General features: G+C 41.5%; 2 protein-coding genes across 3 annotated transcripts; one reads left to right on the top strand and one right to left on the bottom strand.

The window, feature by feature from the left end:
* Nucleotides 1-2,740: 2,740 nt before the first annotated feature.
* rab5ab (RAB5A, member RAS oncogene family, b) lies at nucleotides 2,741-12,811 on the bottom strand. Of its 2 annotated transcripts, none has more exons than XM_030749367.1 (6): nucleotides 12,731-12,811; nucleotides 10,311-10,520; nucleotides 9,118-9,269; nucleotides 7,274-7,396; nucleotides 6,936-7,029; nucleotides 2,741-4,045 (listed from the first exon to the last, which is right to left on the bottom strand). In XM_030749367.1, exons 2-6 carry the CDS (start codon nucleotides 10,474-10,476, stop codon nucleotides 3,930-3,932), a joined length of 651 nt encoding a protein of 216 aa, XP_030605227.1. In that variant the 5' UTR covers nucleotides 10,477-10,520; nucleotides 12,731-12,811; the 3' UTR covers nucleotides 2,741-3,929. The 2 variants fall into 2 exon arrangements, with proteins under 2 accessions (XP_030605227.1, XP_030605226.1); XM_030749366.1 differs by lacking the exon at nucleotides 12,731-12,811 and adding an exon at nucleotides 12,309-12,488.
* Nucleotides 12,501-22,687, top strand: efhb (EF-hand domain family, member B). Its single transcript, XM_030749365.1, has 13 exons — nucleotides 12,501-12,988; nucleotides 13,119-13,178; nucleotides 14,194-14,337; nucleotides 15,702-15,879; nucleotides 16,152-16,262; nucleotides 16,365-16,494; nucleotides 16,603-16,680; nucleotides 16,763-16,830; nucleotides 16,909-17,063; nucleotides 17,568-17,775; nucleotides 17,953-18,168; nucleotides 18,523-18,704; nucleotides 21,147-22,687. The coding sequence occupies exons 1-13, from the start codon at nucleotides 12,926-12,928 to the stop codon at nucleotides 21,291-21,293; spliced, it is 1,740 nt and encodes a 579-aa protein (XP_030605225.1). The 5' UTR covers nucleotides 12,501-12,925; the 3' UTR covers nucleotides 21,294-22,687.
* Nucleotides 22,688-22,757: the final 70 nt, after the last annotated feature.

The raw sequence follows: 22,757 nt of genomic DNA, 5'->3' as shown, positions 1-22,757 counted from the left end.
AATATTTAAAGTATATAAGCGGCTCCATAGTTAGTGGGTTACACATTTGCCTAACAAGCTAAAGCTCCCTGTTTTGATTCTGGGAGGAGACACACATCCCTTGGGAATGTCAGGAAGCGCATCAGGAATCTGCCACCTCAACTAATCAGAGCTACCTGCTGTGATGACTGCTTGTGAATAAGGGAACAGCTGAAATGGCTTTTAATGCACATGGTGTATATAATGATATGTATAAATCAACATAAAATGTGAAAGCCTGTATCAGTAGTGTTTGTGTAGATGTGCTGGCACACAGGAAGTGCATGTTGTGCAAAAACAAGAAAAAAATCCCCTCAATATGCAAACAAAGAACCAAATGGTTTGGCCACAGGGAGGCAGACTTTAGATGGTTTGGATAATGCAGAACACCTGATCAGTGTTCTGCATTATGATGACCTGTCACACTCATTTGCAGTCAGGAAACCCTGCAACACAAAAGAACACACAACACCACCACAAGAGGGCCTTTAACCATGAACTGCTGCAGAAAGCAGGTCACAGTCCCCATCTGTCCAACTGAAAACAGATAAATGTGCACAAATACTGAAAATGTGCATCCAGAAGGTGAAACCCACCAATACGAACCCCTGTGCTGTTTCCTTAACATCCAGCATTCAGTACCTCCTTTGACTAAACTACCAGAAATCCAGTGACGTGCGGAGATGTTTGTGGCGGGTGAGGCACTGACTCATCTAGAGCCGGATGTTCACATAAATGACCCCAAAATAGAAGCTTATATTTCAATTTTAATTATGCTAATGATTAATTGTGCTTTAATCAACTCCATACTGTTCAACAATGATGGCATGAAAAACAAAATATTTAATGTAAATTAAAACTATTTTGTGTGTGTGTGTGTGTGTGTGTGTGTGGGGGGGGTCTCTCTCTTTTTAAATAGATAAAAAACACGTATTATCTTATTTGAAGATGAAGTCCATGCTGCCGCAGCACTGCCCCCTATCGGTGCAGCACGGTACTTCCTGCCTCCCCCTGTGTATTTTCACTGTACATTTATGACCGATCACAAAGAATAAACATGTCACACACATTCATTCAATATATCAGACACACTGTGGAGCATCAGCATGTGTAGCACATGTGTCATCAAACATGTATATTGGCGATATAAAGAGAGACAGCAATGGGCATGCGCCGACCGCCTCCTTCATTTATTGTATGTGACACAGCGCCACCAGAGGTGAGCCACTGCACTGCACTCTCACATTCATATCTACAGCATATTTAGCATCACCAGTTAAATCACACACATGCCCTTGGACTGTGGGGAAAAAACCACAGTAGTCAAAGGGAACCCCTCATAGGGACTGAAGGAACATACAAACTCCACACAGAAAGCCCCCAGCTGACCCAAAGGTCCAACCCAACCTTCTTGCAATGAGGCAACTGCGCTAACCCCTGCACCCCTGTGCTACCCAAATTTACTTGCAGTGGGCACATCGTGCTTTGGCATGAGTGCTAAAACCAGTCAGTTTTTTTTTAGGTTATGTCCACTCAGTGGAATAACCTGAAACGGTCCAATCCAGGGTCACTTCTGTCTGACATCCTGCTAAAATAGGCCAAATAGGTTCATGTGATTGGCCTGGTTTGACTGTTTATTAGGATTACACAAAATGCCATGGGTGGATTTTAACATTGTATCCATATCCAGTGATTTTTGTTGAGATTACCACTCTGAGACAGGGCAAAATTGGTCATTCTGCAAAATATGCTCAGGAGGATATGGATGTAGGGACTGAGCTGATGCATTTAGAGCAGGGGTCTCAAACTTGCGGTCTGCATCCGGCCACGCCCCCTACTTCCGGTCCACGATTTGATGTCAAAAAATATGACAATTTGGCCCTTTAAGTTACTTTGACTTTGACATATTTTGACATTTCGCTAACTCCTCTTAATTTGAAGGGAAAGCGAAATGTCAAAAAAGTAACTTAAAGGGTCAAATTGTCATATTTTTGACATCAAATCCCGGACCGGAAGTAGGCGGCGTGGCCCTGATTTAGAGCCTTGATGGAGGCGTGTCGTGTCAGACTGGCCCTCGTATCGTACGTCACACCGTTTTAAACCTCTACCCGCATGTAGGTGCTGCCAACATATTCAGAGCAAAAAGGCATACAAGAGACCTCTTTATTCGATTTATTAAGTTGTATTCAGACACTCAAAACTGATCAGCCCATCACTAGTAATGCTGTTTTTACATCATTAAAATTCATTGAGCTGTAAGAGAGACCACCATTTAGGTTAATTATGCTACCTCCTTATAGCCATTACGTTAGCAAGTCCAATACAGTCCGTCATACAAAATCGAAGGGCAGTCAATAATTAAAACATGATCAACACTGTGCAATGCAATAAAAGTTCCTTTCAAACACGACCGTGGACCATTTCTGAGAAAAGTAACAAGACACCAGAGGGATTTTGTTAATAACACTACATATACCTAAAAAGACCACCACTGCTTAACATTTGACCAGTTTGTGACGAGGTCTAGAATGGAAATAAAAGAAAAAAGAAAAAAAAATGCAGGCCTATATTGAACTGTACAATTGTTCGGAATCTCTAGATCAATTTTCTAGTGAGCTCATGAGCTCTGCAAGCCGTATTAAAGGAAGAAGATAACATTGCAGAATTGCACCCTATACCAGCATTAGAATATGTTTTTTAGAAGCCCAATTTTCTGATTGTGTCCTGTCTGAAATCCAAAAACAACCCCCCCTCCCTCTCATTTAGAAAACTGATGCAGCTTGGCTACTGGCCTGAATGGAAACAGAGTGGATGAGCAAGGCTGACGTTTAAACATATCTCTAATCATATGTTCAAGTCTTTGCAAAACAACTCACAAAACAGGATGTTCAGCAGTCGTTTCCTGTTGATTTTCCACGTCACTGTCAAACTTTTAACATAAGACTGTGTCAACATGAGAACCTTCTTTGAGTCACATCTTTGAGTCCCTTTGGGTCTGCTTGTTCAAACCTCGCAAAACTCCACATTTCCTGCACCATGACGACTTTGTTGTTGAGTGTGATGCACTGAAATCTGACAAGCCCACATTACAACATACTGAGCAATCACATGTGTATAAAGATGTTTGGTTTTTTTTTCCTCCTTTCTACACACTACACTTTATTCAAACAGTGAACAGTACCCAAATTTATTTTCCACAGTTTCCCACATGGAGCCTTGGAAGGACACATCCTCCTGTGTAACAGATGTGAGGAGGGAGGGAAGAGTTGTTGGTTTGCACAATAATCATTTCCTGGCACCGTCGAGACACCCGAGCGCCTCAAAACAAACAGTCTGAGAATCCAGGCATCTCAAGATGGGGACAATTTCATTTTCTCCGAACTGTGAGCAAAAAAATAAAATTAAAATTAAAAAATTAACACATACATACACAGACGTACACACACACACACACACACACACAATTATGGGCAACAACCAACCGACCCTGCCGAGTGGCAAATGAGGCAACACCTTCTCATCAGAAACTCACACACGACACAGTCACACACTCGAAGGTTTCTCGCTCGCTCGTCTTTCTTAAACGGGGTTAGTCTTCCAAGTGAATAAGAGATAAAAATGTGTTTTTCTTTTTTAGGCGTTGTAGTGATACATGCATCCATTATACTGATATACACTTCTTAAAAAAAGTTAAAAAAAAAAAAACATCAACAAAAAAAAGGTATTAGAAATGCAGCTATACAGAGTCTTTTAGCTATTCCGGGGAGGGGGGGGGCTGAAGTCAGGTCTGACAGAAAGCCAAGGAGCCCGATGTCCAGATGTTGTTCAGATGAGGAGGAGGAGGAGGAGGAGGGGCGGAGCAGGAGGAGGACAGGGAGTTTGTGTGGAGAGGATGAGCAGGAAGAGCTGGGTTAGTTAGCGCAGCAGGGGCGGCTGGTGGGCTGAGCCGTCTCTGTCAGGTCCACTCCCCGGTTCCGTCCGGTGCTGGCTCCGGCGGCTTGAGGCTCATTCTTGGGTAGCTTCTTTGCTGCAGTGGCAAAGACAGAGTATCAGTAATGACCCTGCAGAAAGACCACAACCTGACCAGTGATGATATCAAAATTTATTATAAGAGTAACTTGCAATGAATCCATCATTTTGGATATATTAAATGTAATATCATTCACTTTAAAAACACTGATCTGGGTCGCAGTGTGCAATCACAGATTAAAACGAGATAAAATGACTCTTATGCTACATGCTGTTTAGCAATAATGCTACGCTGTCATTCTGCCTTTCAGCACAACCTTCTCCTGACCTCCTGAAGCAGCAGGTCAGGCTGAAGATACGACATCAGAAGTCGCGTTGAGATATTAATCAACTTAACAAATATAAGCAACAAATCCATCACACTGTATTAACCCTGTTGGTTGTCACATGAAAAGCAAAAATTGAATAATTATGTGACCTTGACTTTTGACCTTGACCTACAGGAGCTGATCTCTGCATAATGTATGGAGAATAATCATGGAAAGGTTTCATCAAAACCCTTCAAACTGTTTCTTACATATGTAACAAAGTAACAAAAAAAGAAAGATTTAACCACATGACTTTGACACCAGTGACCCCATACACAGTCCCAGCCTTGGTTTGGTCATAAATCATCTGCCCATGAAGTCTGATAAGCGTAGGCTGAATAGTTCTTGATCCCATCTTTCAACGGGCGTATAAAAATGTTTGTGCCCACCAAATAGTTTTTAGCCTTATGTCAAAGAAAATCAACATGACTGTGATTAAAAAAAAAAAAAAGTTTAATTTACTGAAGCTTGACTGCATTACATGGAAATATATCGGGCATGAAAATCTACAGAACACTGTAATATTCACTACACGTTCAATCACATGAATGAAGGGTGTACTGCGCAGTGAGGTGACTGATTTCTGGCCCAGCCTACAGATCTCTGTGAACTGTCCCACCTCAACAGTTGCAACAATGCTCGTCTGAGGAATGCAGCTAACAACCCTCACGAGCCACGACAGCATGACCGGCATTGTTTTCTCTCTGAGTCAAAGTGTCATCATGGCCAAATGTGAAAACCACTCTTGTGCTGGTTCCATCACAGGTCTCCAAATACTTCAGCGGCTGTTCGTTTTCCTGAGGACACAGTCTGACGACTCAACTTCATAACTTTCCACGATCTAGTCCCGACACTTTAGAGGCGTGTAGCTGAGATTAAAATAAAAGCTGACTTTGAAGATGGGTGTGGTTCACTAAACTCACTGGCACACTAATGTGATCTCTCAGCAACACGGTCTTTCCTCTCTTATCAAGACTAATCTGCTTATGCTCTTCTCAGTTAAAACTTCTCAATGTCATGTAATTAGATGCCTTAATTTATCTGAACAATAGTTCAATTTATGGCCAAAAAAGGATAAAATATATCTAATTCTTTAAGCTGGAAACACCAAATATACTGAGTGAAGGGTTGAGTGTGTGTGTGTGTGTGTGTGTGTGTGTGTGTGTGTGTGTCTGTGAGAATCAGTGAATCAGGAAAAATGAGTAAAAACATCTGCATGAAAGGACTAAAGTTACATTCTGTGGCGCTGAGACCAGCTGATCCAGACGTCTCACAATTTAAAAATAACTTGCCAGCGACCTCTGGTGGACAAACTGCGCACTGCCTCAGTTATTACAGCTATTAGTGCATTTTACGCTGCCAGCTGGCACACCATATTCTGCAAGACATTCCACTGAGTAGACTAAATAAATACAAAACAAAACTAAATATAGTTAAGCTTTCAGAAGCTGCATGACCGTTCAGACTGGATCTGTCAAACAGGATGATTTCCTTCAGGGACACGAAGGCCCAGCTTGGCCTCCCTGAGCCTCTGAGACCAAAACTAGACTTAGATTCAAGTTCTGCTCAAAGGCAACATTACTGAAAGCTGGTGGGTGCCAACAAAGTGGTTATGATCAGGCATAAAGATGGACAACTGAGCGGGCATTATGTAACATTTCATTTCAATGCAGGACAAATTAACTGCTACGGGCTTAACAGCAAACCCTGTGTCCAAAGTATCTACCACGTATCTGTAAATGGCTGTTTAGCAGCTGCTAACGAACCACACAGTTCCCTTTAAAATCTGCTGTTTAGTACTCGCATTCTGCAGGGACTTTTTTCATTGATCCGGCTCATTAATGACAGATGATCACCTGCATATAAATACCGCAAACACTCATTTATTATTTCCCAGACTTATGGATCGAAGAGAACCGACTGCCCAGCAGTGCATTACGGCAGCTTATTACTACACGACTTGCTCTCAACTGCAGACTTGAATGAAGGCAGTAAGAGTCTCTTGCATACTTTATCATACAGTGCAAACACTGATGAATCCTGCAATAATATATTTACATGACAAGACAGGTTCGATTCCACCTTGGCCCAGGCCTCTCCCTCTCTCTGTGTGGAGTTTGCATGTTCTCCCCGTGCTTGCGTGGGTTTCCTCCGGGTACTCCGGTTTCCTCCCACATTCCAAAGACATGCACTTACTGGGGTTAGGTTAATTGGCTAATCTAAATTGCCCATAGGTGTGAATGAGAGCATGAATGTGAGTGTGAAAGGTTGTTTGTCTCTCTGTGTTGGCCCTGCGACAGGCTGGCGACCTGTACAGGGTGTACCCTGCCTCTCGCCCTATGACAGCTGGGATAGGCTCCAGCCCCCCCGCGACCCTGAACAGGATAAGCGGAAGTGAATGGATGGATGGATGGATGGACAAGACAGGTGCACAGCCACCATGTCTTCCTGTTCATAAGGACACTTCAACACAGACGTTTCAGAGTGTGTTTAAATCCTACGGCTGGTGACGAGCTCTGCTCAGAAGGTCACAAATAATCCTTCACATCGTATTTGAAGTACGAGAGTGGAGACACTTACCAATGGCCATGAAAATCTCATTCACGTTCATAGAGGTCTTTGCTGACGTTTCCATGAAAAGCAAACTGTTGTCATCTGCGTATGACTGTGCATCCTGTGAAGGTTACACCGGCATCAGGAAATTATCAGCTGAAAGGGCTCAAAGTTTTTCACAGTTTGAGTCGACAAAAAAAAAAAAAAAGGAAACAGCAGAGGAAGCAGGGAGGCACGATCCAAGCTTAACAATAATTATTCCCACAATTATTTAATGATGGCTTTTAACAAATGCAGCCATAAATTCTACTTTCTTTGATGACTTTATGACTCTGCGCACATCTTAGTTAATTAAGAAGACAAACCTGGAAGTCCAGCGCTCTCTTGTTTGCGAGATCAGCCTTGTTCCCAGCCAGGGCTATTACAATATTTGGACTGGCTTGTCTCTGAAGCTCTTTAACCCAATTCTTTGCCCGAACAAATGACTCCTGGAAAACAGAGCAGGGAGGGGTAAGTCAGGGGGGGCTCGGTTAGTGAAAATAGCAATAAGGCCTGTGCGATGGACGATAACAGGGCGACTTTCCCACGATGTCCCGTTAGTCATTCGTCCGTCTTCTGAAGGAGGACAGAATCATCATACTGATGCTTTTGATGAGATATTACAGTAAAAGCAACACGGTGTGCAGAGGCTGTGCTACACTGAGTTATGCAGTGCAAATATAAAAATGCTACATTTGTCTCTAATAATAATAATAATAATAATAAGGAACATTAACGTTCTTTGCTTCTCTTCTTAAAAGAAAAGGGGAACAACATTTCCAGTGACTTTGTCAATAAAGTAAAACCCAGAGGTGACAATAATGCAGATATTACACTCTGCTCTGTTCTCTCTTCTATTCGACTAACTTTTATTAGCTTTTTACACAAGAAGGACCCACAACTGCACACATACATACAGCAAAAAAGGATTTGTGAAAGGAAAAATTCCTACATCCATATTTCAGTCATGCATGCAGAGGCCAGAAAACAATCCCAATGCAACTTTCTTGTAATGTGATATAAATAAATTAGCTGCTCTCGTACTGGCAGAGGTTTTATTTATTTGTTTAAAGGGGATGCACTAGAATGTTCCTTTTTTTTTTTCTGTCATCTAGATAATATTACAATACTGGATATTCATACTAAAGACGGACAAAGTTTGAAAAAAAAAAAAGGCGTCAGTGTATGTGAAAATAATCCAAATGAGCCCAAATCTCAGACTGCACTAAGCACTCCCTTTCAGCCAGTCTGTTCTACCCTTGGCTCTGTGTGTTGTCTGTAACAATCAAATCATATGGTCACATATGATATGATGACACACAGCTCTGACCGAACACAGAAACTCCACCCACCTACTGTTAAAACCTTCTGTTTACGAGATCCAGCCAATAAGAAGAAAGCTGGCTTATTGTTCTTTTATAATTTCAGATGTTTGAGATTCATGTTTTAATTGAATTGTGTATTTTTAATGTTGACACTGAATTTTTCTGAGCGATGTTATCGTCTTTTCTTTAATTTTATTCTTTTTTTTGCCCTAATCTCCAGCTTTCTGTTTGAATTTAGTTATTCTGCTTTTGCTTGTCTGTCAGAGGACTTTGTAAACTTTAAAAGGTGCTACACAAATTAAGTTATTTTCGTTAAAAGGCGGAGGGAGGGTGTCAGAAGAGCTTGTCTCAGAGGATAGGCTAAGACGCTGCACCCACTATGGTCAAAAAATAAGGAGCATGTGAAACTATGACCCACACAAAGCCGCTCTAGTTGAGTCAAGAGTATGAAGCTGGAAATTAGCCTAACAGGTTCTTTCTGGGGCTGTTGAAACAGACAAACAGTCTGAACCTGCACATGGTCTACATATTAATCACAGTCTAATATGTTCTCTTTGTAATGAAAAACCATACTTTTGAATATCCTGATATATAACCTGCCCCTGATAGACATCTAAGGTCTAAACACTGCCTGCAAAACACGGTCTGTTGATGAGTCATCTCGTAATGTGTCAAGATACCAAAATAAGCTTCTGTTTTTAGCTAAACCACTACTTAGAAATATTAAGGTGGAAAGCCCCATTACTTCCTCATCTTTGACAACAATGTTGCTTGGTGAAGATAAATGAAAGCAAAGCAGGTAAGCCAGCAGGCACACAGACAGCTAAGCCTGGAACCTGACCTACCTCATTTGTAATATCATAGACCACAATGGCTGCCTGTGCACCTCTGTAGTACATGGGAGCCAGACTGTGGTAGCGCTCCTGACCGGCCGTGTCCCAGATCTCAAACTTGACCGTTGTGTCGTCCAAACATACCGTCTGAGTCAGGAAGGCAGCTGCAGGGGCACAAAGCAGAGGGCCCGGTGACACGTGGGTATTTAAACACTGCGCTAATCAAATGTGTTGCAGTCAAAGTAACAGAGGCCAATGCTGGACACACCCGGGGTTGAAAATCAGAATGGGTGCAATAACTGCGGTGAGATTCACTCAGACACACTTAATTTAATTTAAACCTTAATTGGCTCTGCCAACAATGCTGCTTTCAACGAGAACTCTGAACAGTACTTAAATGTTAAGAGATGCTTTTGCCTAATCACATGACCACTGACAGCCAATATAGCATATATAATATGTGAAATAAAGGACACTATTTCATCTTAGCACACAGCCCAGCGGTGATGGAACGGCAGGAATCTGATTTGAATATACAGTTCTCAGAAGTGAGCACAGTACACGTGTTGCCCAGCAATGAGGCTAAGTTTATCAAGATAACAGACTGCAGTAACCTAATTCACCCAGTTATTTGCATAGTTGCCTGTTCCTATAAGACATTTTTACTTTGAAAATGTTCAAAAACTCCTCTTTCTCTCCAACTGAATCACATACTGGATGCATGCTTTTTGGGGGAGTTTAAGTTCCAATATTTTCTATTTTGGGTTCTCACGGGTACTCCGGGTTCCTCCCACAGTCCAAAGACATGCAGTTAGTGGGGTTAGGTTAACTGGTGATTCTAAATTGCCCATAGGTGGGAATGTGAGTGCGAATGGTTGTCTGCCTTTCTGCATTAGCCCTGTGACACACTGTCTACTTGTCCAGGCTTCTATGGTAGATGGGATAGGCTCCAGCCCCCCCATGACTCTGAATTGGATAAGTGAAAGAAAAATGGGTGGATGGAGTTGATTTCATTGCGTTAATTTTTAAATCTATGTTCTGTCCAGGGACTATGACTCTTACTACAGCTATGTGCTTGTAGCTGTTAAGGCGAGCTTAATATCCAGTATATATATTCCAATACGTGGTTCACTGAGAGTCTCAGAGCTGGCCCATTCACAGAACAAAAACAAACATGGCAATACTGATTTATGATGATTACATACCTCCGATTGTGCTCTCTTGGAATTCATGAAACTGACCCTTAACGAAACGAAGTACCAGACTTGACTTTCCCACCGCTGACTCTCCTAAAAGCACGAGTTTGAACTGGCAAATCTTGTTGCCTGCATTTGGCCCATTGGGTCGTGTGGCTCCGCCTCTACTTGCCATGTCACACTGTCTGGTCTCGGGATGTGAAAAACTGTAGAAAATACCTGAGCAAGAGAAGGAAAATAAAGCAAGGTGTCACCATCACAGAAAATCTATACAAAGTGATACAAAAAGATGGGTGGATGGATATGAATTTAAGCACCATTTCTGTTTTGTTTTTTTTTTTCCTGCATTTAATACATTCTGGTGCCCCCCCCAGAGATTTTGTATTTTCCCCAAAGGAAAAGCACAAGGACTGATTAAAAAGAAAAAAATGTAACCTTGTTTTTTTTTTTTAAGTGGGATTTAATTTAGCCTTTTGTTTATTAAACGGGCAAAAACAAAAGGAAAATGCATTAAGTACATAACACAGGCTCATTTCCTCAACAATACACAGGCCAACTGTCACCCCCAAAAGGCAGGAAAACCCTGCAATTGCTGTCCGTCTTAAATATTCAGCTTTAACCCTTTGTCAGTGGCCCACACCACTTTTCCTAAATCTAAAACCAAACTTTCAAGAATTCCTCACTAAAAAGCTCCTGGAAAATGCATTTTTATGCACAGATTGCTGTATTTGTGTGTGTGTGTGTGAAATGACTACAATATTCAGGACCACTGAAGTTTAATCTGTTAAGTTTTATAACATTTTTAGAACTATATTTCTTTCCAAACTCAAAGTATCACAGCTAATACCACAAACATGAAGGGAAATTTGCTCTAGTTTGTTACACACTGACACATTAAACATGGTTTCAAATTACCACACTTTGATTGGACGTCTGCTGTAGTAACCAGCTGCAATAACAGGTTTAGAGAGGAGTCTGCTTCACAGTAAGTCCAATATTTCGGAAAATGATGTCATACATATATTTAAACTTATACCTCCAGCCTGCCTGACTTGTACCAGTTCAACTACTGTTGTGGTCGTGAAAACCCCAACAGACACACAAACCATTTGTGTGTGTGTGTGTGGCTTCAACTGTGTGAGGGAGACAGTTACAAAGGGGATTCTGGCACGAGTCTGGGCACATATGTGCGGGCAAGGTATCTGAGTTGTTAGTGTGTTTTATTATTATTATTGGTTTGTTTGGTTCGCTTTGTCACGGGTTTGCAGTTAAGGAAACAACAGCAACAACAACGACAACAACAGATTCTCTGTAGCCGATACATTTCACATTCCCACCACCCAACTAAACACAGGACATCGCTCCAAAAATAATTGCTGTCAACTTCGAGCGTCGAAATCGCGTTACGACACACAGATAACCACAAATAACCTGTTGTGTTGCTGCTGACTAGATCGTTTTAGTTGGCAGCAACCGCTAGCGTTAGCAACATGGCTAGCTCCTAAGTTCAAAATGTCCAGTCCGAAACCTAATCTCTGTTTATGATACAACACAGTTTAGCCCGTGTCACACAGGTGTCAGTGCGGGGAGCAGCATACCAATCAAGCCTATACGCAGTAAACACGACACTTACATAAGGTCTGAAAATGCTCAAACACAGATGATGCAGGTTTGGGTGTGTACAGCTAGTGACAGCTAGCCAACGTTAGCCCCATGACGGTGAATTAGTCAAGTAGCTTATCAGGCAGTCTGGAAGAGGGCTGCAGCTGTTTGTGATAGTAAAATGCTAATGTGTAGGTGATCTGGACGTGACGACTCATCCAGATTTACCAGCAATATAACGTTAACCAAGCTAAGTTGCACGGCCATTCCAGTGTCGGCTAGCTAACGTTAGCTAGCCAAATCATAGGCACTGGGCAGGCTAGCACTGTTCAGCTGCGGCCGCATCGGGAGGAGCCCTCCGGATAGCCACTGGCTAGCCAGCTAAAGCTAATACTAGCTACTTACCTATCAAAAGCAGGAGCGCAGTTAATATGAATGGTATCTCCAGGACAGTATTTGCAGTAGCTCAGTGTGCGTTCACAGTGTGTCGAGTAACCAGCCAGCTGCTGTAACGTTAGATTTCATAAGGCTCCGCGATCTCGCTCTCCCACTTCTTTCAACTTCCCTTTTCGCATTGTACGAAGGATGATGACAGATCGTATGACTGGAATTGACAATCCGCCTGCGTATCAGCACGCCCAACCAATCACAGGTCAAGATTTACCCCCAATTTACTGAAATGTGCCTGTCTCCAAAATTACAAGACAGAGTAATATAATAACAATAATAACAATAAATCCTTAGTTAGGATATTGGTTAAAAGGTGGAATTTGGTTCAAGGTTAACGCCACTGAGTTAAAACAATATATATATAAGAAGTCATTCACCTGGTATCCCCGTTAGTTTGCAGTGTTAGATTCGCCTGAAAAGTATTTTAAAATACCGAGTCATGTTGCTAGGCAACGGACCTTAAACAGGTGCACACCTCTGCGTCCAAGCGCGACACAAACCTGTTTCCTTAAAAGTTTAAAGACGAACTTTACAGATAAGATAAGCGTTACACTGCTACATGTGGATTCAGTATGACTGATATAAATACTTCCAGCGAAGTGAAACGTACAGATAGAAGCCTACATATCCCGAAGGTAAGTCCTCTCTCAGACAGCTTATGCTCTGCTAGCTTTCAGCTGTTGTGCTGTCTACGCTTTTGGAAAAGAGACCTTTATTTTCAACGCTAACTGTACTGGATGGTTTTGTTTTTTTCCTTAACTGCAGGCCGGAAAACTGATACCTCCAGGAGACGGTGTTAAGACCTGCTTACGAGAAGTGGAAAGAGTGAGTTCATTTGTGTTTGCGTGTGTGGAGACATGGCACTCAGAGCATCCGGAAATGGGGACAACTGTGGGGCAATTCTGAGGAGCAATGATGGTAAAAGTTTTTTAAGACAGATGTGATCAAGAGGGCAGCAGAAAGTGGCCAAAAAGCTCTGGATTGATTATAATGGAAGTACAATGACATAGTGTCATAAAGATACTTGCAAAACAGGTAAATTCTTTATCATATATAACCTCTAAGTTCTGTTGACTGCAGTCTGTTTATCAATATAAGCAAAGGTATAACACATGGAAAACACAGAAACATCAGAAATCACTTTTTGGCACAACACCGGTCCCCCTCAAATATGATCTTAATCTATTCAACGATATTTTGGATACAAAGGTTGTTCTTTGTCCTGGGCCCAGGACACGCTGGAGAGATTATATCTCTCGGCTGGCCTGGGAACACCTGCGGATGAGCTGGAGGAGGTGGCTGGGGAGAGGGAGGTCTGGGCTTCTCTGCTCAGGCTGCTGCCCCCGCAACCCGGCCCCGGATAAGTGGAAGAAGATGGGTGGATGGAAGATTGTTCTTTGTACTCCATATTCTAAAGCTTTACTTTTTATTTAGCAGATTTTAAAATATAAATCTACTGATGCATTATGTTATAATATTATGCCCAGCATTGTATAAATAAGTGAATAAATAAAACTATCTAACAAAATGATTTAATTCTTATTAAATATTCTGATTTCTTCCCCCACCTTGTTCCTGGTGCCCTGGTGTCACCCCATTTAAAAAACTCCTGGTAATGCCCATGCTGTGAACCTTTGAAATGAGAGTTAATTTAAACCATTCTTTAAAATAAGTGCCTTAAAACATTTCCAGATGGGTGCAGAGGTCACTGAAAAAACACACTGTGTTAGTGTCGAGTTACATAGCAGTATTAACTCAAAAAAGCTGTTTTACCTCTATTGAGATCACTAATCTGAGGTTTTGTGAAATTGCGCACTAACACTTTCTCTGCGCTTTCCAGCCCACGACTCCACCTGTGGTGAGGAAATACCGCAGCAGCACCCGGCCGGGACCAGGAGCCATCAGGGTGCACACAGGCAGGGCGAACGACCCAGACGCTGCCAGCGCCCTCGTTCACGGTGTCGTCACCAAAGCATCCCTCACTGTGAGTACACGGCTCCTCGAGTTATTAAAGCAAGTTTAAACATGTATGACTCTGTTTAGTAATGGATTTAAGGCTCACATAACTTAACATCTAATCAATTTAAGAGAAAAAATGTCTTTATTTATTTAAAATGTGTCTGAGTCATTTTTTAAAGCACCACTTCACTCAGTGTGTTTTGGTCAGGATTACTTTTTTTTGAGCTTCATTGTACTGTAATCATAAATAAAGTAATAGACACATTAACAAATCAATAATTATCATCAAATAAAAATGTAAACAGACTGATACTTAGATTTGAGCACTCAAAGTTCTTTCTTACTACAAATAGTATCACGTCTGTAACTCTACGTAATCTGACTTTATATATTTTGGTGCTAAAGATTTGTTGGTCGAAAACTGACAAAAAGCCTCATAACTGAGAGACTATGATTCTTACAAGTGTGGTGTGTGTTGCCAACATATAGAAAGTACCATATAAAGATTTAAAATATCATGTCACATTTGACCTCTGACCTCACGTTTACATTTCACATCTGCCTTTCTTTCAAGCTGACCCTAAAATGCATCATTTTTACTGCATTCCAAACTTCTTAAAGTACATTTAAAAAGAACAAATAAAACAAAATGAATATATACAAAATAAAATACTATTTCGTTAAAAGAGAGTGAGCTGCTCTGGTGGAGGTCTGCGCTCTCTCAGCGTGTTTCAGCAAGATTTCTGCACCGGTTCAAACCTTTGTACACATCCAAATATCCACATAACACGCGCAGTCTCCGTGTTTTGGGATCACCGTTTGGAGTCGAGCACATCTCAGCCGAGGCTGACAAAACTAGCAACAACACTTCAACAAACGGTGGCTCACAGCTTAGTGGTTTTCAGGTAGAATAAATATTTTCCGCCTGGCCTCTCTGACCTGCGTGTGTGCACGTGGCACCAGAGGAGCAGCGGTGCAGGAGGTGGTGTGTGTGTGTGTGTGTTTGTACGCTGCAGGGTAATTATGTTTACCTCCAAAGATTCAATGGGTGTATGAAGTAATCATTCACAATCATGTAATGGAAGTAAAAAAGACCCACGCCTGTCAGAGGCCATCATTGTACTATGGTGTTACAGCAGGTTCCCTTTTTTTCATGTCCCTCCTCATTTCTAATTTTTGCTGAGACATTGATGATGGTTTTATATTTGTTTCACGAAGGTTTCTCACATCGGAAATGAGCAGCGTGTTTTATGATATCACTTTGTTTGGAAGCTGGTGTTCAATTAATTTATGGCACAGTGTTGCTTTGCATACACAATATTAAATTTACAATCACACAATTAGTCTAATATTGACCTAAAGATATTTATTGTTACATGATTCATACAGAGTGGAAGCTTGCTAAATCCTCCACCAAAGACCTTGGTCCAGCAGAAGTTGGAGGAACTTAGTGAATCTGTATATGCGTCAAATAAGAAAGCTCCTCTTGGCCGATCGCACGTCCAACGTGCCGAACCTCCCACCTCATACGATGACGAAACAACGTTCGGTGTACAAGCAATGAAAGGTATGTATGACAATAAATCAGAAGCAGATAAAACAACAAGAAAATAGGTTTAAGTCTATGATGGTTGTGTGCTTTTGTTGAAAAATGTTCAGACTTTTAAAATATTTAGTTTTAATTTATAAAAACGAAACTTTCTTTGTTGTAACAATAAATCTCTGAAGCCTATTGCTAAAAAGCGATGTTACAACAAAGAAATAATCGACCAAACACAAATTTGTGCTGCGTTTACATCGATGAGCTCCCTCTCTCTCTCTCTCGTTCCTTTTATCGAGGTTTGAGCGTGCGTGAGATTATTAACCCTTCAAGAACAGCGGAGGAGGTAGAGAGGGACGCTGAGGTGGCACATGAAGCTTACATCCGCAGCCATAATGCTTATTTTGTTGGTAAGGTTTAAGAAAATCTTACTTTACTTTTACTGCCAACAGTGAATTTGTGGAATTCATTTCATTGTTTTTACACAGTGCGATCATCTTGTTTCGTTCCAGGCGAACAAATGAATAGAAAGTATGACTGGACTCGTCACAGTAAAGACAGCAGGTTCGGGATCCCCACGCCGCATTTCAACGATGGCCGTAATCTGGGCAAAACCCTTCACTGGCTGGGGGAGTCACAGAAGTAAGCACCAAAATAAAGCAGCCATACAGCAGTTAATATTACATATCTGCTCAGAGGCCAGTTTACAAAGTCAAATCAGACTTGAATTGTTTGTGTTATTTTTCATAGGTTTTACAATCCAGCTGCTTGGAAGAGATCTGGGAACAGAGAAAAGATGGCACAACACATGGGCAAAACCATCAACAAGTACATTTTTTTTTTCACTCTCTCTAATGAATTATCTAAATAATCTCATTAACATTTTATTTAATTTTCTCATTCTTTTCAGGAGAGAAAAAACTTTGCCTTTCCCACCTGATCACACTTTTGGGATTGTCCTGCCACCGGTTGATTTTGGTAAACTTTGTGTAAAAATGTCCTTTTGTGTAGCATAAGGGAATATGTGGCGTGCCCTTAGAAACCCTTCCTTGACAGGCGCTGGAGATCTGATCCACTCTGCAGACCCGGGGCGGTACACGAGAGGCCCGGACAGACGGCGCAGCCTGGTGAACGCAGTGAGACACCACCTCAAGAAGGTCAACTTTGAAAACTTCCCCTCCTTGCTGAAGGCGTTCAGACATTATGATAAGGTATGAATCAAATCACAACAGGCTGATGTTTAACTGAGATTCAAAATATATATATAAAAAAAAAATACTTGTTGTAATCTGTTAACATTAAAAAGTCTGAAATAATGAGAGAATAAAGTGTTTATTCACGTGGACAAGAACCATCAACCTCAGCTGTGATGAACAACACTGATGAAGGCTGATTTCTATATAGGCCCTGCCATCCATGAGCACTGTTATTAGTCACACTTGTGTTGGATAATTCAGAGTCTCTGCAGTGAGGAGGTCAAGCTGCTGGCTTTAAGACTCTGTTAAAGTAACAGTGCTTCTGTGATTCTCCCTTTGCTGAGCTGTGTCACACTTTTAAACACAAACTGTCTTCATCAGAGATTCTTATTTATGAACAGGCAGCCAAAGCCCACCTAAGCACGATTAATCAGTGTGCTATTAAATTAAAATCTTTAAATACATATTCATGCTCAAAATGTGTTTATAGAGATTATGTATCTTTATGTCAACTACCAGACAGGAAAGGGGATGATTGACAGAGAGGACCTGCGTGCAGTCTGCCATCAGTTCCAGCTGAACGTGAGTGAGCCGGTTCTGGATGACCTGATGGATTCCTGCGACACGGACAAGGACGGGCTCATCAACTTCCTGGAGTTTGCCAACTTTCTCAACTGGAAGGACAAGATGCCCATCGACAGTCGGGAGCAGTGCATTATTACAAATGGTAAAATCAATGCAGTTTAATATATCAGTTTATTTTAGGCTTTTTCACAAAACTAAAACTAACACTAACATCACAGAACGCCTAAAACCTGCAGATTTAAGCCAGTTTATTATTCTCTCTGTTACATGTGAGCACTAATTTGTAGCTAACATTCCCTGATTAATTCATCTCCTGCAGAGCGTCAGACCAGCTCAACTCCAGCAGACGCAGAAAGAGTGCCGGCACAGCTTCCTCCCCGTCGGGCCTTAATCGAGCGAGAAGACCTAGAGCCCGTTGAGCCAGGCAGCTCACTGAAAACTCTTAGAACTCTGAGGCCACCGAGGGCAGCCCCGGACCACTTCAGAACTACTTCCTCCCTCATTGGGGCTGCGAGGGCTGGTCCGTTCCCATCAGGTAAGTCAGGAGACGAGCTGCCTCTCGCGGAATAAGGAAGCGACCGTGTGTGCCAGGAATCCATCGTCATAGCCAGAAACATTTGGATATATATGTAGACACTCCCTCATAAACAAATCTCTTCCAGGTGGTGCAGTCATGACACAGTTCAAAACACTGTTTATCAACTTATGCAAACAAGTAATTTTTAAATAAAATATACTGTGTGTTTAAGTGATGTTGCAGCACTTCATGCATGAGATGTTTTACATTGTGCATTTAAGGAAATTTCCTTTTGTATTTTAGAAATGTTTTGTGTAGTTTGCTAACTTTTCACGCGCTTCCTGGCACATCATTTGGTCTCTCTTCACACAGACGGACGGACGTATGGGCTCCCCTCCGTGCGCTCTGACCTCCCAGCTCCACGCATTAAAAGAGTCAGTGACAAAAATAATTATGGAGATACGTCCACAGCTGCAGATCTTCTGCATCCATCAGTTCATGCCCTGCGAGGTGTTTATAAGGAGCATTTCTTCTGTCCTCGCAGCAAGGACGAGGTACAGTCTACACATGAGACGGCACTGTCTGCCACATCTCACTGTCTTTTTTATTTGTAGCAAAAATATTATTATTATTGTTTTTTCTGTGCTTTCCTAGAGGAAAAGCTCAGGTTATTACAACAACATGTTACTGGAGACATGACATAAACAGTGGCTCTGTTACAACATCATTAGGCCTGTTACTTTTCAAGCTGACGAGGCTTCATCTGTACGACAGCGGCCCCTGTCCCTGTAAAATCAACGCCGCTGATGTGGTTAATCTCATTAACTGCGTCTGAGGTTGACCCATATAATTTATCTGCCTGAGAAAAGCTTCTGTTTGAGCTTTTTTTTCACACAGTTCAGAATCTAAAGTCTGTTTTTAATTTGACATTAATCAGGACAGCTCCAACAGTCGAGCATGCATAAATGCACCTCAGTGTGCTAAAGGCTGCTGAAGGTGCAGAAATACAATACATAGTGGAAATAAAATGGTGACAGTAATCAGGAGTCCTTCCAAAGCTGCAACCCCAGAACAGAAGCACCAGAAATTGCAGTTTCTCTAAAGCCACTTAAGCAGAGGTGGCAAAAGTACTGACATTCTGTACTTAAGTAGAAGTACATGTACTTGTGTTAAAAAATACTTTGGTAAAAGTCGAAGTACTGGTTCAACTTCTTTACTTAAGTAAAAGTAAAAAAGTACAGGCTCTGAAATTTACTCAAAGTAAGAAAGTAAAAGTAGCTCTTTGGAGGACGTTTCTACCTGCTATTTTTGTGTAAAGCTAACTGAACCTTATTATATATTATTGTAATAATATAAAATAATACATGAGAACACAAACGTTATTCCAATCTAAATTTTAATTCTAATGAATGCACTCAGCTTGAATCTGTTACATAGGACACAAACTGTTAAAGGGAATTTAAACACAGCTCTGTTCTCTGTGTCCTCCATAGTAGAGGGTGACTGTGTCTCCACCTAAACACAAACATGAGGATACTCAGGGGTTACAGTGGGATTCAGAAGCTGGAGGAACCCTAAGATCAGCTGTAGTGGCTCTGCATGGGGAGAAGAATCACAGCTTTCTATTGTGAGCTGCAGTAAATGATGTTGGTGTGCAGGCTGTGATCAGCTGACCTGCTGCTGCTGCTGCTCTGAGGTTTACTGCTCTGTGTGGATGAAGTGAACTCACAAAGATGTAACCCAGTATTTCACAGCTCTCTGAGCTGATCTCCATCCCCTACACTGACAGCATACAGGCTGTAGAAATGTTGGACTCAGTGAATGAATCTCAGCATCAGCAGCTTTGATTCAAACTCATCTCTGCTGCACTGATGTAACCTGTAACTCTGACCATCAACACAAAGTGCACCAACACAGAGCTTTACTGTAAATACAGTACAACAAGATAACCTGTTTATTACGTACTAAACTGCAGTATTTTCATCCAATCTTTGAATAACACAAAGTCAGCATACTTCAGTTTATTTTCCAGTCCTTACCTTTAATTCTAACCTCTCTTCTTCCTCTCCTGTCCTCTTTCTCCATCTCTGAGTGAACTTCTCTCTCTTTGCTCTCCCTGAAATGCAGCAGCTCTTCTTTTAGCTAGCAGACACACTGTGTGACAAACTGCACACACTTTGTGTGTTTGCTGATATTTGTTGAGCATTTAAAAACGTTGCATTTACCTGCCACACGTTACTCCCTTCATGCTCGCTCCTCTTCAGTAGCGCTAGCTAAGCTGTTTATGTCCCGCGCGCATAACTTACGGATTCGGTCCGGCCCGCTGTGACCCCTGATTATAGCGCTATAAATGAGACATTAATTATATGGGTTTGTGTATTTAATCCCTTTGTACCCGATAAGCCCCGGTGATGGAGGATACGCCAGTACGATTGTCTCTTATTATTCCTCCGTTTAGGCTCAGATCGCTTGATGACTGACGGCGCACTGACCGGAAACGCAAACTTCTCCCTGACGTGTTAAAAAGTAACGAGTCTGTTTTGAAAATGTAAGAAGTAGAAAGTACCGATACTTGTGTAAAAATGTAGGGAGTAAAAGTAAAAAGTACTCAGAAAAATAAATACTCAAGTAAAGTACAGATACCTAAAAAATCTACTTAAGTACAGTAACGAAGTATTTGTACTTCGTTACTTCCCACCTCTGCACTTAAGACTGTCTTCAGAAGATAATCAGTTCCCCTGGAATCTCAGAGGAAGCTCCCGGCCTACAGCAAATATACACGTTTGCTGCATTTAGATCATTTCCAGGCATATTTAAATGCACGGCTGCTTTGAGTGTCAGGTGGGGGCCAACAGTCTTCTAAGTTCAGTTCCTTCAAGTCACTAAAGTAAACCTTTCAACTGTGTTTGTACTGACAGTCTTCGTGTTAGTGCTAATTAACGTTCAGGTGCACCTTGCTAAACCGTCACTGACACCTTTCAACGTCTTTCTCACAGATGGCAGAGATCTTCAGGAATGTCGGTGTGAATATTTCTGAGGACACGTTTGAGGAAGCCTGGAAGCTCGCGTCACTGCAGCGACCCACCAGGGAGGTTTGTGTGGAGAATTTCCGCGATGTGCTCAGGGAAATAAAAGCAGTGTAATACTGGCATCATTTTTCTTTTTAAGAGTTTTATGTTTCCTCGTTCCTGGCAGTTTTTCCCTCTCACAATAATTTTTCTTTTGTCAGGGAAGCCTTTTCACACTGTCATTCTCATAATTCTCAGAGCTCGTCGTCAGGTAAAGTCTTTTTTAAGAGCAGCGAAGAAAATTCATAAAATGAGAAGCTCAGGGTTCTAGCCAGAAAAAGATTTCAGCCCTGCACATGTGTTGGGGATGGGGTTGATTAGCATTAGCTTGCTAATGTAAGCATTATCTAAACTCTAAATACCGTGCCAGCTTGCTAATTCAGTGACGGTGAGCAGTTGGATATAATGTATGTCATATGCTGTGATAAAGGTTGGTCCTATGGGCCAGTGAAGGCACCTGAATCTGATTGGACCATGTGACTTGATGCTGATAGGGAGTGTGGATCAGTGTTGCCAACTTAGCGACTTTTAGTGGCTTTTCAGACACCTACAAAGTTCATTTGTAGTTCTAAACATATTTAGGGTGTTTTTTTTTCACGTTTTGTCTCTCCAAAGTTGTGATTCCTCTCTCCTACAGTCTTGATTGCAACTATATGCAAATGACCAATTATGCAAATTAGGTCAAGTTACATCATACACCGACTTCTAGTGACTTTAAGGACAGCCAATAGCTAATTCCTTACTGAGTTGGCAGCAGTGGTCTGTGTTTACCTGCAGCTGTTGTTAACGGCGACGACCTCAGCGATCAACCTCTGGCTAGAACCCTGAAGCTGTTTGCATTCGTCTGCTTGCATTGCAACAGTGTGATTACGCTGTTTAAATGTTTTCAGCGTGAGCTACTCAACATGAACTCAGCAGGAATGTATATCCCTACATTAATATGAAAATGAAAAATCTGAAGCTTTTCTGTGCCTGTATAGTCTTTAATAAAACTAAACCCACCACTAATGAGAACCACGTCCTCTACATATTATTTGTGTCATATGTTTTATGGATAACAATCTATTTATCTGAATTCACAATTTATAAAAAAAAAATATAAAAAGGACACAAAAATGAAACCCCTTTTCAAAAATCTTGACCTATTTTTTGGATTAAAGCTTTGTAGGTCGCTGCCTTTCCTGTTACTTAATGAATTTGCTGGAAGCCACTTAACAGTTTCTGGCAGAACATCCATTCAGAAGGAGGTGAAGAGACAAACTGTACTTGTTTTTTTTGCTGTATGGAATTATTTCTTGCGTCATCAAGTTGGTCGTATGCAATGTTACGCCGAAGACCTGAGATGTTCTTTGAAGCTTTATTTTCATCACTGGGAACAGCGACAAGCAGCTTATCTGCTTTATGCATCGCAGAGCAGATTTTATAGCCATTAACTGTTTTTCTGACTTCTGAGATTTCCTCAGAGGACACGCGGGTGTGTTTTTTTTTTTTTTTTTTTCCATACTGAACAACATCACAGCGCCTGTTTTCATCTGTAGT

This window comes from Archocentrus centrarchus, chromosome 16, assembly GCF_007364275.1.
Source record: "Archocentrus centrarchus isolate MPI-CPG fArcCen1 chromosome 16, fArcCen1, whole genome shotgun sequence".
NCBI classification, from domain to species: Eukaryota; Metazoa; Chordata; class Actinopteri; order Cichliformes; family Cichlidae; genus Archocentrus; species Archocentrus centrarchus.
Note: the sequence above shows the minus strand (reverse complement) of the source record. Positions and strands in the feature narration are given on the sequence as shown.